Source organism: Phycodurus eques, chromosome 8 (genome assembly GCF_024500275.1).
Source record: "Phycodurus eques isolate BA_2022a chromosome 8, UOR_Pequ_1.1, whole genome shotgun sequence".
Lineage (NCBI taxonomy): Eukaryota > Metazoa > Chordata > Actinopteri > Syngnathiformes > Syngnathidae > Phycodurus > Phycodurus eques.
Genome location: NC_084532.1, coordinates 6,311,998 through 6,328,689, shown reverse-complemented (window position 1 = coordinate 6,328,689; position 16,692 = coordinate 6,311,998). Strand labels below are relative to the sequence as shown.

General features: G+C 40.5%; 1 protein-coding gene across 1 annotated transcript in view; it reads right to left on the bottom strand.

Moving 5' to 3' along the window:
- The window catches only part of atp11b (ATPase phospholipid transporting 11B), an 82,882-nt gene extending 66,485 nt beyond the window's left edge, over positions 1 to 16,397 (bottom strand). Inside the window, exon 1 of the mRNA XM_061684833.1 lies at positions 16,055 to 16,397. Within this exon, the coding sequence (XP_061540817.1) occupies positions 16,055 to 16,081 (27 nt within the window). The 5' untranslated portion in view covers positions 16,082 to 16,397. The remainder of the gene's footprint in view (positions 1 to 16,054) is intronic.
- Positions 16,398 to 16,692: the final 295 nt, after the last annotated feature.

Below are 16,692 nucleotides of genomic sequence, written 5' to 3'. Positions count from 1 at the left end.
AACAAAATTCTACTTACATAAATAACAGAAGTCATCACACATTTTCCTGAATAGGCTACTGAATACCCACTTCAATCAAGGTAACTGTCCATTTCTTCTGATCATCAATGTCTTTATGTCTCAAAAGTGTTCTCTGTCAATTGACTGTCTGTTGTCGTACTAGAGCGGCTCCAACTACCAGAGACAAATTCCTTGTGTGTTTTTTTGGACATACTTTGCAAATAAAGATGATTCTGATTTTGATCATCCTTAAGATGATCAATGACGTCATTGATCGGCTCTGCAAAAGACATTTACTCCGCGTCGCCATCATGCACTGTATATTTGAATCCAAAACCTAGTTTATTTTTAGCCTTGTCGCAAGTCTTTTGACGTAGTATTGGAAATATCTGACGACCAATAAAGTTATTTTTTTTAAAAAAAGACCTTTTCAGCGGTGTGGAACAGACAACACGTCTGAGACAGACAACACGTAATACCCGGATCAAACTACAAGGCAAACTTGCTCTTTCACGCTTTCACTATGTCAGACTACTGCAATAAAATCTTGTATTCCGATACCACCGCATCTCATTTTTTACGATCATTGGGCTTTACCTTGTCAACTCAAATGCGAACGGATACATTCGATACTGTGGCGACGACCACAAAAGTGGAGCGCGCAGACTGTATTCTAAGGACAAAATGGGGAAAAACGTGTGCTGGTGGTCACCGGTGCTCAGGACAGGAGAGGAAGTTCGTTTAAGGCTTGCTTGAGGTATGTTCCCGTACTTTTAATACGATACGGCTCGCAAACAGGTAGCAAACTGTTACGTAGCCTAGCAAGCTAGTGGTAGCACGAACGGTTGGACGTAAACATTCCACTGTTCTGTCATAACATGCTCTAAAGTTTCGGTGTGGGTGAATTAATTTAATTAAAAATAAAGTAATTTAATTACAGTAAGTTAGCACCCATTATTTCGGTCATGTAATGTTGGTTTGACCTGACTGATTAGAATACACGATCTGACTGGAGCAGTGATTTTCAACAATTATGGAGCCAAGCAACATAATTTACAATTGAAAAATCTCACCGGACACCAACAAACAAAAATGTCACAAAAAGTGGATACATTAATTAGTGTATTTACTTCCTGCCATCCAATAGAAGACCATTCATTTGGTCTGTCTGTCACTATGACTCAGTGGCATAAATAGAGGAACAAAGATACATTATTTATTGTAAATATAATTTTTTGAGCAAGTACACAAGTATATACAGTAAATGAACAGGTCACATTCCTCCATCTTGTGATCGGATCGGTGTTCAGTTATCTTTTTTTTTTTTTTTTTTTTTTTTTAAACTGGGTGATCGGACCAAAACATCCTGATCGTGTAAAGTCTACTATATTTATATATAGATGTTTGAGAGCAAGCCACTGTTAGTTAAACACTGTAATAATAAGCTGTTTTTGTATCTTGCTGACAGATGAAGGTGATTTCTGTATATTTTACTGACTAATGACGTTGCTTCTGGCTGTCCACCTTGTTCAGCCATGGTCAATTTATTGGGGATTTCAGCAGGGTCAGACTATAGACTGTTAGATACCTATAAAAATTACTTGCAGTCAAGTCATCAACGGAGACAGCAACACTGTCACCTTGCGGATGGAGGGAGGGCCTTCCTACATGTGTGAATCTTAAAACTGCCTTACGTTTGTTTAAAAAATAAATGCACGTGCCCGCTGATCCACAAATACAACAATCCACAAGCAAAATTTATTATTTACAAATGAAAAGTCATGATAAAAGCACACACAACATTAAAAGACACGTGTAAATCCCAGATGTATTTGTGGATTTGAAAAACACGTGCAAACAATTTGTGGATTTGAAAAACATGTGAATCGTGGATATATTTATGGATTTTGTAATGGACACGCCATCAACCAGATGTCCCCAGCAACCCCACCAACAAGTTCCTACACTTTTGTGTGCGGGGGCAGCTTACAGACAAAGATCCATCACAAAGGAAACGTGCGGCGCAAGTTTGCTCCGAGTGCGTGGCGACCAGCGCCACTCAAGGGCTGCAGCCATCCTGTACTTGAAGTTTTTCTTTTGCTTTTTTCCTCTTTTTTCTTCAAACCACCCTTTTCGGCACCCTGGGCAAGCATTCAGGAGCTCGACCAGCCTGCCTAAATTGTGTTCCACGCAACATAAGTCCAACGTGCGGTCTACTAAGTACAGATTGGTGCATATTTGGGTTCAAAGTAACGGTAACAGAAATCCCAGCTCTATGCATTTTTCACCGTACATCCCCATTCCATTTTACACCAGCCTCCTTTACCAATATTTGTCTGTTCTGTAGTTAAACCCCTCCGTATTGTTTCCCTGTTGATTTCCCTTTTAGATTTAATTTTCAACAAAATCCCACTTCCTGTTATGTTTTGTGTGTGTTTGAGTTAAACAGTTAAACCTCTGAAATCGAGGACTTTTATTTCATTCCTGTAGCAACCTTCAGATTATGAGATTGATCAAGGTTTTTCATCCCTTTTCATAAATTTTCCACATCTAAAAGGAGATATGGTGCCCCTTTACGGGACATGAATAGTTTGATTATAATGTTAAACATAAAAATCTAGCTAAACCGGAAGCAACGCCTGCCTTTCCTAAATTAAGTTTTTACGCAAAACCAATATACACTACAATTTGAAAAAGAGGTACAAATAATTTTGACACAAATCTCTCCCCATACCCCACTTCCTAATTAAGAGTAAAAACGCACTCGACTGGATGCGTAACCCATGTGACCATGTGGGTACATCACAAAAAACACACTGTTTGGCTGACTGGCCCACGTGACCAAAAGGCTGCGTTGGGAGGGATGCAGAAACAACTCTGTGCCCTGAGTCACTTCCAAGGCTACAGTGAAGCCACTATTCCAGTCTGAGCGTCGCATCGCAATCGATTGGGAGAGAGGCGCATAGTTGTTTACCCCGCCCTCCGTCCCAGCAAACATTGATCCATGGGCCGGCCTCGGATGCTAGTGGACCTCCACTTTGAGAAGCCCCATCCCGGCCGGTGGCAGCTGCAACCGGAAAGCCCCTACGAGCCAGCCTTGCGCAGGCCGCCACCACCACCACTCCCCCTCGAGGAGATGATCCGCCGAATTATTGAAGCATTTTGTAACAGCAGCACTCTTTAGTGGTATACTAATGAGTGTTTAGCTCAAGATGAAAGTTGTCGGTGAAAGAACATCACACGGAGAGTAACAATTCCGACTCCCAATTACAACAAATCCCTCCGCCAATACAACACAGTTGTCCCAAAAATGAAATAATGAGGGAGCTCCACTCCATACAAATACATATATCAATGCACAATAAATCTGATATACTTCCCTCTCCCTGCGACTGCCTGGTAACCAGTTCAGGGTGTACCCTGCCTCCTGCCCTATGATAGCTGGGATAGGCTCCAGCACTCCCGCGACCCTTGTGAGGAGAAGCGGCTCAGAAAATGGATGGATGGATGGATGGATAATTCCCTCTCTTCAAATGAAATGTCCACATTTCAAATGAAAACATATTACATCGGCTGCTCAGAAAAATAAATCATTCTACAGTATTACTAAGCAGAGGAAAATAAACTAATGCCTAGATCAGACGACAGGAATTTAGCCCCGATATTGGCCCGATTAGCTATCACAGTAGAGTTCCCTGATCGCGCCCGACATATTTTGTCAGGAGCAACAAAACTTCTTGTAGTGTGACATAATCCACGACTGAATTAAATTCCATTCAGATTCGGCCTGTTTATTTCGATTAAGGTGTTTAAATTGATCATTTTCCTTCGGTTTGGGTTTCTAAATCGATTATAATCGGAATAGAAGACTCCTTGTACAACCCTAATTCCAATGAAGTTGGGACGTGTTGTTAAACATAAATAGAAACTGAATACAATGATTTGCAAATCATGTTCAACCTATATTTAACTTAATACACTACAAAGGCAAGATATTTAATGTTCAAACTGATCAACTTTATTGTTATTAGCAAATAATCACTAACTTAGAATTGTATGGCTGCAACACGTTCCAAAAAAGCTGGGACTGGGTCATGTTTACCACTGTGTCCCATCACCTTTACTTTTACATTCAATAAAGGTTTGGGAACTGAGCGCACTAATTGTTGAGGCTTTGTAGGTGGAATTCTTTCCCATTCTTGCTTGATCTATAGGTTCAGCTGTTCAACAGTCCGGGGTCTCCGTTCTTCATAATACGCCACACATTCTCAATCCCAGATAGGTCTGGACTGCAGGCAGGCTAGTCTAGTACCCACACGCACGCCTCCCTCCACCTTCGGGTGGGGGGACGGGTCCTGACTGTTGTTTGTGCGTATGCACCAAACAGCAGTTCAGAGTACCCACCCTTTTTGAAGTCCTTGGAGGGGGTGCTGGAGAGCGCTCCCGCTGGGGACTCCATCGTTCTGCTGGGGGCACTTCAATGCTCACTGTGGGCAATGACAGTGAGACCTAGAAGGGTGTGATTGGGGGGAACGTCCCCCCCGATCAGAACCCGAGCGGTGTTCTGTTATTGGACTTCGTCACAGATTGTCCATAACGAACACCATGTTCAAGCATAAGGGTGTCCACACGTGCACTTGGCACCAGGACACCCTAGGTTGCAGTTCGATGATCGACTTTGTGGTCGTGTCATCAGAATTGCGGCCGCATGTCTTGGACACTCGGGTGAAGAGAGGGGCGGAGCTGTCAACTGATCACCACCTGGTGGTGAGTTGGCTCCGATGGTGGGGAAGATGCCGGTCCAACGTGGCAGGCCCAAACGTATTATGAGGGTCTGCTGGGAACGTCTGGCAGAATCCCCTGTCAGAAGGAGTTTCAACTCCCACCTCCGACCGAATTTTGTTCATGTTCCGGGGGAGGCGGGGGACATAGAGTCCGAGTGGACCATGTTCCGCACCTCCATTGCTGAGGCGGCCGACCAGAGCTGTGGCTGTAAGGTGGTCGGTGCCTGTCATGGCGGCAATCCTCGAACCCGTTGGTGGACACCAACGGTGAGGGATGCCGTCAAGCTGAAGAAGGAGTCTTATCGGGCCTTTTTGGCCTGTGGGACTCCTGAGGCAGCTGATGGGTACCGGCTGGCCAAGCGGAATACAGGTTCGGTGGTCGCTGAAGCAAAGTAAGCATTCTTCCCTCACTTGTTCACAAGTGAGGGAAGAATGGAACAGGAGATTGACAGGCGGATCGGTGCAGCGTCTGCAGTGATGCGGACTTTGTATCGGTCCGTTGTGGTAAAGAAGGAGCTAAGCCGAAAGGCGAAGCTCTCAATTTACCGGTCGATCTACGTTCCTACCCTCACCTATGGTCACGAGCTGTGGGTCGTTACCGAAAGAACAAGATCCCGGATACAAGCGGCCGAAATGAGTTTCCTCCGCAGGGTATCCGGGCTCTCCCTTAGAGATAGGGTGAGAAGCTCGGTCTTCCGGGAGGATCTCAGAGTAGAGTCACTGTTCCTCCGCATCGAGAGGAGCCAGATGAGGTGGCTGGGGCATCTGATTCAGATGCCTCCCGGACGCCTCCCTGGTGAGGTGTTCCGGGCACGTCCCACCGGGAGGAGACCCCGGGGACGACCCAGGACACGCTGGTGAGACTACGTCCTCCGGCTGACCTGGGAACGCCTCGGGATCCCTCCGGAAGAGCTGGATGAAGTGGCTGGGAAGAGGGAAGTCTGGGCGTTCCTGCTAAAGCTACTACCCCCGTGATCTGACCCGGATAAGCGGTAGAAAATGGATGGATGAATGGTGTTTGTAGTGTATTCAATTAAATATAGCCTGAACATGATTTGCAAATCTTTGTATTCTATTTTTATTTATGTTTAACACAACGTCTCAACTTCATTGGAATTGGGGTTGTAAACTAAGCTGGTCTTCCAGCTCTTTATTCTTTATTTCAGACCATGGGGAACCCATATCACAGAGTAGAGAAAAACAATTTAATAGAGAAACAAGAAAGGAAATGATAACAACAACAATAATAATAATAACAACAACAACAATAAAAAATATATTAATAAAAAAACAAAAGCAGAAGGCCTTATTTTTCATGATTTCCAGTCTAAAAACAGTTGGGTTATTTACCCAATTCCTGGGTAGTTTGTGTTGGGTCAAATGTCTGGGTTATTTTTCTGAGTTAAACAAATTTGTTGGCTCAAATTTATCCATTGTTGAGTTATCGCTCTGCCCTGCTCCCACTGAAAAGCAATTTGAATTGGAGTGTGCCACACCGAAGTTATGTCTGCCACAGCCTTTTCGACTGCCAATTGCTCAAGCGGTAAGCGTTTTCAAAGATAAAACTTTATACCTGTAATGGTTTAGTTGTAGTAATGTTTCATTTGCATTTGATTTATCTTGACCTTTAGCACCCTCAAAATGTGTTATACGTCAGTTTGTCTTAGCCCACGCTGTAAGTGACTGTTTGTGTTAGAACATATAACTTCCTGTAAAAGATGCAAGGTGTTTTAAAGTCATGTGTTTTTGGGAATGCAAATGCTACTAAAAAATGTGTCAAAAACAAGTCATTTAAAAAGTTAGCATTTGTTAGCACTCTATGCTAGAAGAGCTTTGTTGTGCTAATTGGGCTAATTATGTTGTGTTTGCCGCACACAGTGTAATGAGGTCGAACCCCCATATAGCCAGTCCCTCAATATGTGGGGTTGCGTCGTATTATTTTTGTTTACTGTTTTGCAACACAATACATACTGTAGACATACCCTCATGAGACTTATCTCTCAGACAGCACACAAAGGATCAATGACAGTGGTTTCTTAAGTCTAAGCCTCCCAGTGTAAAAAGCTGTGTCATGACCTTGAGTAATATTAATTTATGTTATTTCAGGCTCTGGGCAATCTTACCATCAATATTGAAACGTTCATCTGGTGTCTGAAGTTGTACCTTGGAGCTGCTGATCAGCTCTTAAATATTATGTTGTAATGTAAGTTGAAATCTATCTAGCTCTAGCCATCTATCCGAGCTGTACCGTCAAAAATAAATGTTCTTATTTTAGCATGCAGATGAAGATGCTGTTACACGGGACCTTGGTGTTCAAGGGGAATAAAATTAAAAATCTACAACATCCAGGACATCAGAATCGTTATAGACAGAATAAAGATCCTGACCGCTCTGGGTAACATTCCAAGGAGGTGTGGCATGCTCATTGGTTTGACATATGCATTGAATCTTGCCTATCCCAAGGAGCTAAGGTACAGTTTTGAAGCTTTTCTGAAACTCTCTCTTGAGATGAACTGTTAAATTATTTCCTTGAACGTGAACATCCTCAAGAGCAAGCTACTGGCTTAGGAACGAGACCCCTAAATTCACTGAAATGCTCAGTAATTTTGTACTGCAGTTAAGTGTCTTATTTTAAGTCTTATTCAGAATGTTATTCATACACTCATTTGGGTGTGACGTAAGACTTATAACTGGCACAACTTTGAAAATATATTGAAAATGGATGTGTTAATACATATTTAAATTGACCTTCAGTAAATACTTGAGAATGCATGATATTAAGTAAATTTGACAAAAACATTACGGCAAAAAGTGACAAAAACATTCCATAGATTTTATGTCGTGGTACCAATAAGTCAATATAACTATTTTATTTATTGAATTCAATAAATTTAACCATATATGTAAAAAGATGAACGTTCACTATAAGGATATCCAAAATACTTCAACCAATGATTTCATTATTTTCTATTTAATAGGTTTGTTTTAATTTAATTTCAAATTTCAATTTTAATCAAAGTTGAAGCAATAAAAATCTATTCAATTATGGTAATTGTCTCTTTGTTGCCTCATTTTTTAAAAAGTAGACAATGATCACTGTATCTGTGTTCAATTTCACTTCTTTCTTTTGCAGTAACCCTATAAATTGTAGTCAATATAACTCAACTTTTGGTAGTTTACATCATTTCACCACTTGCAAACCTTTGACCCAAAACGTTGGTCAAATTAATAGCCCAATTTTGGGGGTCAAATTGACAAAGGCAACTGGGTCAAAAAGGGAGCGACCCCTACTTGGGTCAATTTGACCAATTAAAAAAAAGGTGAGGCCCAATATCTGGGGTCAAATTGACCTGTGTTGAGGTGGACGCCTTTTTCACCCAGAAATTGGGTTAAAAATAACACAACAAAGGTTATTAATAACCCAACAGTTTTTAGAGAGTCAGAGGCATTAAAAAAAAAAAAAAAAACATCAGTTATCATGATAGTTATTTGGGAAAATATTAGGTTATCGTAACAGGCCTATCAATTGATATGAAGAACAAATCTTTATTTTACTATCGATTTGTAAAAAGAAAAACCTTCAATCACAGTAGAATATTGACTTACTGATTTGACTTCATACATTGTAAACATTTAATATTGTATAAGGATGCTCTTGCCAGTAGCAGTTACACTGCTGTCAGTGTCAGAGTATAGGGATAAAGTGAAGAGTGACAAAAGTTACACTTTTGATCATCAAAATGTGATTACAAAAGCAGTTGAAATGGTAAACTATATTAAATGTTGATTAATGTTCTTATCAATTAAAGTTAAAGTGTTAAATTGATTCACTTATTTGAGGATCTTATGGACATTATATAGAATTTTCTCAAATTAAGACTTTTTCGTTGAAAATATATATTAATATTCTGAATCTTTGGTAAATATTAGTAGGCTAACTTTAGCTGTCAGATCATTGTAGCATTTCAAAAGCAGGACAACGTGGTCTAAATTACATAGGTGGGGCGGGGGGAAGGCCGTGATGACTATGTTTACCTTGGGCCCCTAAATTACTAGCGACGTACAATTTTTCAATTGTAAAATATGTGCCTTGGCTCCATAAAGGTTGGAAATCACTGGATTACCGGCTCTTGCATTGATGAAGAAGGCAGCTACCTAGTTGTGAGAACTCATTCGAATTGCAGGACACATTGGCTATCTACACTTCAAACGCAGGAATAAATATGCATGCTTCAATTCAGTGCCAAACGGCATCGGGTCTTGTCTTCCCCGATGCGCCGCTCCCCGCCACTGGGAAAGCCCGTGAGCCTGACTGCTTAGCCACCAGCATCTGGACGGTGTATTGGAGCATTTTACGAAGTGGGGGGGGGGGGAAACTAAACCATTAACACCATAACTTCACACACTGCAAAATGAGCAATCTCATTTTAACTTATTAGTAAGGGCATTTGAGTTTTGACGCAGGCAATGTTGATTCACCAGTGTGGCGAAATGGTCAATATTCGCTTCGCCACGTCCTGTTTCAATTAGCCATTGGCGAGGTGGCGAACAGGCACCGTGAACCTATAATTTTTATTATTAATATAATTTCTAGCTCTGGCACCACTGTCTAGGAATATAATACATCCTTGCCACATCCCTCTCATGCTGAATTAAACACTGTTCATGAGCAGACAAAGACTGCAGTGTTTTGTTTTTTTTCCTTTGGAATTTTATTTTTTATTTTTTTTAAGTGAGCACCATGACATACCACTATAAAATTGACTGTGAAATTAACTACTAAATTAACATAGTCAGACATGGGGCAAAGAGTTGCTATGGAGTGGTGTCAAAGCGCAAAGAAAAACTGTACTTTTCAATTTTTTTTCATTCTTGCGGTTTATCTTTACCATGAATGTTATCTTTCAGTGTGGCGACTTTTGCTGGGAGGTCAAATGAGTCTGGAAAACATGAAACCTTTCCAAGCAATACAATCTGTCACTGAACACAAAGTAATGTATAGTATTGATAGTGAAGAGTTGTCATCTTTAACCAACTTTGACAGAAATATGAAACTGCAATTGAACCATGATTTCTTTTTTTTTTTTTTTTGTCCTGTCCAGCTGTTTGGTCAAGCAGAATGGAAATTCTGTATCCTTTTTGAACCATGATTTCAAACGTGTCAGGAAGTGAGAAGAGTAAACCAAAAACCACATCTGGTAAAATGATTGCTGAGTCACTGTTGAGCAAAGAGCTACAACAGCCCTGCATAAAGATACATTCACAGAGCTGCCAAATGTTAAGGAACGTCCGTAATTTGTTACAGAAATCATTGAACGTTGACTCGTTACAGCCATAACACTGATTGTTCCAGATAGTGGTAAAAAAAGATTGTAGAAAACGTCTACATTGAACAGTCTTATTGTACCCTTCTTAAATGAACAAAAGAGCCTTACCCAGTCAGTATTCATGTGGTGCAATTTAATCTTTGCTAAATATTTTAAATAAACAAACTGAATTAATATCCACAACTAGACAGATATTTTTAAATATAAAGGCACCATTCCCCAAATTTTTTACCGCCTTTGACCGTTTTCATGTGAAGATATTTTTGGTTATTTACACCATAGAGATAAATAACCACGTTTTTACGAGAGCTATGATTCCACATGTCGGCCGTATGCCGTATTGTGCCACAAGTCCGACAAGACTTACGACGGTGCCGTAAAGTGTCATGGTGTTCGTCGATGGATGAAGCCTGACTTTATTGATGAATAAAATCCTCGTTAGCACAGAGTTGTTGTTCGCACATTATTGGACATATTAATGTGACGATGAAGCTTCGCTTAGTGTCACTGCCATTCCATGGTCTCGGTGCCGCTTGTATGATTCTTGAACATATGAGGCTAGCCCCGTTAGTTTGGTTACATTTGGCTATCGTCTTGAGGCTAACCCGAATTCGTGCCCGTTTATTCAGTCAGGCAGTGCCAGTCGCGGTTTTTCCGTGTGTCATCACAACATCCTGTCTTGGACGGCGCATTTCAGTGATAAAAAAAAAATTTAATTAAAAAAATAAATCTGATCGACACTGGAAATGCAATTGTGGGCCACTTTCGCTGGGTGAAAATTTACAGTAACTTAGAAAGTGGTGGGCCGGCGTTGATCCATAGGTGGTGGCCCAAGACAGTAGCGTAGTGGCCCCCGGGCCTCCATTAATGTTGGACCCTGATAGAAACATGACTAAAGGCTTGACCAACAAATAGTGCTGTGAAAAAAGTATTAGCCTCATTTTTAAATTCTTATATTTTTGCGTAGTTTCCCCACTTTGTTTAAGCTCATCAAACAAATGTAAATTTCAGACAAATATAACACAAGTGAACTTAAAATGCTTTTTTAAAATCAGCGATTTCATTTATTACGAAAAAATAAATATTCAAAGTAACCTGGCCCTGTGATAAAAATTAATTATGCCCCTTTTTAAATCGTTATTTAATTGTGGCAAACCACAACTTGTGGTTAATTTTCACTGATCACACCCAAACCTGATTACCCCCAGATCTGTCCAATCAAGAAATCACCTAAACAGAATCTGTACCGACAAAATCAAGTCGGACCGAAGATCTAAAAAAGTTTGCATGTTCTCCCCGTGCCTGCGTGGGTCTTCTCCAGGTAATCCGGTTTCCTCCCTCGTCCCAAAAACATGCATGGTAGGTTAACTGAGGACTCTAAATTGCCCATACGCGTGAATGTTAGTGCGAATGGTTGTTTGTTTACATGTGCCCTGCGATTGGCTGGCGACGAGTTCATGGTGTACCACGCCTCTTGCCTGAAGATATGCTCAAGCACGGCCGCGACCCTAGTGAGGTTAAGCGGTACGGAAAATTAATGAATGAATGTATCTAACAACATGTGGCATGAATCACCTGATGTGAATATTCTCAAACAGAGGTACAAATGATAAGTGACAATTTAACTAAAACTGGCATATGCTAGTTTTCTCGCAAACATTTTACAGGGATTAAAAAAAAATGTGGTTGCAGGTGCCAGACCAGAGGGAATCCCTAAATTAATGTATTGCATAACGTGTAGATTTAGTAAACTATCTATAATACAGTGTTAATCCCATTTTCATACACTGTACTATCAACATTTTGTAACAGTGCAGAAGCACATATACAGACATTGCATGACAGTATCTGACTGTTCCTGATCCCTTTCGGTGATGAACAGAATTAGCAAAGCAACATGACTACAGAGAACAACAGACACATGGGCTGAGAGTAGTTATATCCTGTGTTCTAATCGAAATTAATATCAGGAAGTGAATGATGATAAAATGCCTGTCGCAATAAGTGTGACGCTATACGCAGAGCATGTGCTTCGATAAGTACATTGAATTATAGATGTGATCATTTAATTGACTCAAATTCCATAATCCACATTAAGTCCTGATAATAGGGTAAATATCTGTTAACAATACCATTGTTTCAGACTTTGTAATGCTGTTCATATATGTTCTACTACTATAGTATTATCGTTCACAACAAATGATCATCCACATAATAGGGCTAAAACAAAACAAAATTGATGTTTCCAAACAACTATTTACTGAGGAAACAGATTTCATGTTCCAGAAAAACGTGGTGGGATAAAACAATCTATTTGAAATAGGGGTGTAACAATTCATTCTTTATACTGATGTATCGTTTTATTTTCCTACAATCCGTTGGAAACAATCTGTGCTCAGCTAGTTAGCCTTCCGGACGAAAAAAACATCAATTTAAATCGTTTTAAAAAGGTATTCATCTTATCGTCCTCATCTTGTTTACAGTTAGTGCTTTGTCTTTGGCTGTCTTCTTTTCTCACTCCCCTCTAGAAACCTTTTTGTGTGCGGCTGATCGACTGATTCTCAATAAATGTCGGTTATAATACAGTGGCAGCTTAAAAACGCTACTGTGACAGTAAAACTGTTCAGATCCCCCTCTTTGCTTGACCTAACAGCCAAACAAGGACAAAAATAAATAAATAAAACGTTTTAAAAGGTAATCAATCGATTGTATCGATACTAGTAGGAAATAACACATTGAATTTATGCATGGCAGACTTTACATGGAAGTGTGTATGTATTGTATTTTCAAGAAACATGCTTGTAATTCCTTTTACTTACTTTATTTTTCAGTTAGCACACAGCCATTACCGTCCCCCAGCGCTAAGTTCTTCTTCTACAAAGATAAGTTCGTCTTTGTCTCGTTTCTTCGTCATATCCCGAACTGTAGACATTCCTCTCCGTACTGCCCCTAGTGGGTGGACAGACTAGTATGTGTTTGTTGACGCATTTCAACGCTCGCAAGCTTAGCTTAGACCCTTCGCCCCTAACACGTGTTTGTGATCAGCACAGATCAAGTGTGAGTGTAAAGTGTTGTGAATGTGATTATCACGTGTACAGTAGAAATGCTGAGTGTTGCCGATGCGCGACCAAGTGCGGACATTGAATAAAAATGTTTAGCTTTTGAAAGAATGAACCAATATCGTCCTTGACTCGAATCGGCAACCACGAATTGTCGAATTGTTGCCAAAACGAATCGTAAACAAAAAAAAAATATATATATATATATATATATATATACACATTCGTAACAACTATATTTTTAAAAAAAAAATACAAATTAAAATAATAAAAAATAAATACAGCCGTGGTTAAGAACATTGGCACGCTTGGGGCCATTCATTATTTGAAAGTAAATCCCTCCCGTGAGCTAATGCTAAAGTTAGCTTGCCTGTCAATAGGGTTTTCCATTGACTCATAGCATAAGCTGCCGATTTCTAAAACGATGTGTCTTGTATTTAAATATTCAATGTGAGTAATTATTTTTATTGTGCATTTAGTTTTACAGTAAATGCCCCAACTGGGGTATCAATAAATAACTTAAAGCACGCTCAGGGAAGGCACAAGAACATGAAACAACTTGCTTAATGCAACACAGGATGCGTTCAGGGTGCATTTACAATGCAGGAACTTGCACATAAAACCCGCGCCGCTGCATATTAATTGTTTTTCTTCGATTGTAACGTTTTTATGATCGTTGGAAGCAAAAATCGAAATCATGATTACATTTCGATTAATCACCCAGCCCTAGGTTCCGCTGGATTCTGAAAATGCTTGAGATGTTAACACTAATGGTGTCACTGATGGTGTAGTGGTGCACTTGCCTTACTTTGGTGCGGGCAGCGTGGGATCAGTTCCCACTCAGTGATGGTGTGAATATGAGTGTGAATGGTGGTCCGTGTCTATATGTGCCCTGTGACTGACTGGCAACCAGTTCAGGGTGTAGTCCGCCTTTTGCCCAAATTCAGCTGGGATAGGCTCCAGCGCCTCGCGACCCTAACCAGGATAAGCGGTGTTGAAAATGAAAAATTAAAATGTTAACACTACACAATTAGCAGAGTTCCAGGGCTGCTGAAAGAAGAATGAAAAGCCTGTAAAGTAGATTTGTCCACAAGGATTCACCCATATTAACCACCTCTATTCTTGTTCTTAATGAGGATTTGTGTCACCGGAAACTATCACATAAGTAACGTGAGTTTGCAACAAGGCTTCAGACAAACTTTTGTGGCAGACCAAAAGTCAATGAATTTTAATTAGGACAAACTAATTGCCCTAATTCAAAGTAGTAGCTACTGTTTTAATGGGCATAGATTATAAAGTCTTGGGAAAGTGGGGTCAGATCTTGCACAAATGATGGACATGAAGTTGAGCATGAAGTGAATGGTGCATATAGCTTTACTTAAAGTATGATTACCGCTTTAATTTTTAGTCATACAATTGCTAATAAAGGTGGCAAGGTGGACGACTGGTTAGCACATCTACCTCGGGGGTTCAAATACCGGCTCCACCTGTGTGGAGTTTGCATGTTCTCCCCGTGCCTGCGTGGGTTTTCTACGGGTACTCCGGTTTCCTCCCACATCCCAAAATCATGCATAGCAGGTAGATTGAAGACTCTAAATTGCCCTTAGGTGTGAATCTGAGTGTGAATGGTTGTTTGTTTATATGTACCCTGCAACTGGCTGGCGACCAGTTCAGGGTGTACGTCGCCGCTCACCAGAAGATAGCTGGGAACGGCTCCAGCACGCCCGCGACCCTCGTGAGGATAAGCGGTACAGCAAATGGATGGATGGATGAATTGCTAATAAACATCTGTGGCACAATTAGACGAATGACAATGTCCAGGCATGCGTTTATCACATGGCTTCTCATGCCATTTTACCACATACTGTTTGACAGTCCCCGCTTTTATAATCTCTCTATTTTGACAATGACAAGTGTCTTTAAACATGTTAAGAAATGCTTCAAATTTTACCTAATTTCTCCTTTCAGTTGCATTGAAGACACAGTGCCCTACCATGTCATAGTAATTTTGGCTCGTGATTGTGCTGGCATTACAATTAATTGAAATCAGAATCTGACAAAGTAACAACACTGTCATACAATCAATCACCACTGATTCCCAATTTTCCAGCATCTTTTAGCATTGCTCTTAGACAACACTATATTATAAATGAATCGAAATTCGCATTAAAACAACGCTCATGTTCGACCTTCGACGTTTAGTTTGTATGACAAAGCAACGTCCGATACAATTGCTATGTAAAAACATTGTTCCTGGAGAGGAAAGAAATGATGTCTTGACCTGACTGATCAAGCCTCATGCCCTCAAACGTGAAGCAACGTACAGCATTCAACTAAAATAACAGACAAGAATTGTAACGCTACTGAACGGGTAATCATTCAACAGGAATACGGGAGGTTATCAGGGACGATAAGGCTCGCCGCGTTTTCATAACTAACTGGAGATTCTTATTAGTCTTGGTACAAGTAAAAATTGTACAGAACAGGGACGAAGGCAATGACAGAGGCAAACCAACTTTGAAAAAGTTTCACAAAAATGTACTCTTAGCCAGTCTGAGTGACTAAACTTATGCGAGCTGGAAACCAACTAAAAGCGAACAAACTGTAACACGTAACATAAAGGTGAACACCCGACTGCCTATTTTACCACATTGTCTGATCATTTTCGAAAACTTTATACTCGCTAGCTGGGTAAATTGCTCTCTGAGCAGCACGTTATGGGCTGACAATTATTTAGACACATCGACATCTGGCAACGCTAGCTAGCCAAAAGTTCGTCCACATTTTTGTGGGCTGCTGTCATCCTTAATTCACGTGACTAGTATAAAATGCAGTTTGCGGCTAACACAATGAGAATGTTGGGTAAGATTTCTTTTTTTTTTACCAGCTGCTGTCGTATCCATCGTAGCATCCTTGCAAAAATAGGTTCCAAGTAGCCAGAACAGTCGCTAGCCAGCACTAGCAACTAGCTACTCCCATTAAAAAAGAAAAAAAAAAAAAAAAACGTCCCAAAACATCAAGGTAGCCCCCAAAAGGCAACTCTTTTCGGTCGCATTACGCAACACATTCATACGAGGTCGTAGGACAAAAAATACAGCCGGCTGTTCCCATTTTGCAGTGATATTTGGGCAAACGCTCCTACGTAGAAGTGACAGACGCCTGGCCACACCAAGTCCCTACTAGCGACGCGACACTAATCTCTTCGCGTTCTGCTACGGTTGTTTCCTTTTCTCTCCAGCACCAGTTGTGCGCAGTGTGTATGCACTCTCGGCGGCCTCGCAGCGCCCCCTGTTGACTAACTACAAGACTGGATTCACCTTAAATTAATTATTACAATAGAAAATTGCCAGTGGTGGAAAAAGTAGTCTGTAGTGAAGTAGAAGAACAGATACTTGTGTTTAAAAAGACTCCGGTAAACGGGGAAATAATGAAACTGAAAAAGTACTCTCTTTGTTTTAAATGTCTATAAGCTGTTTTTTTTCTTAGTTTTTAAATGCTTTTAATCATGTAAAGCACATTGAG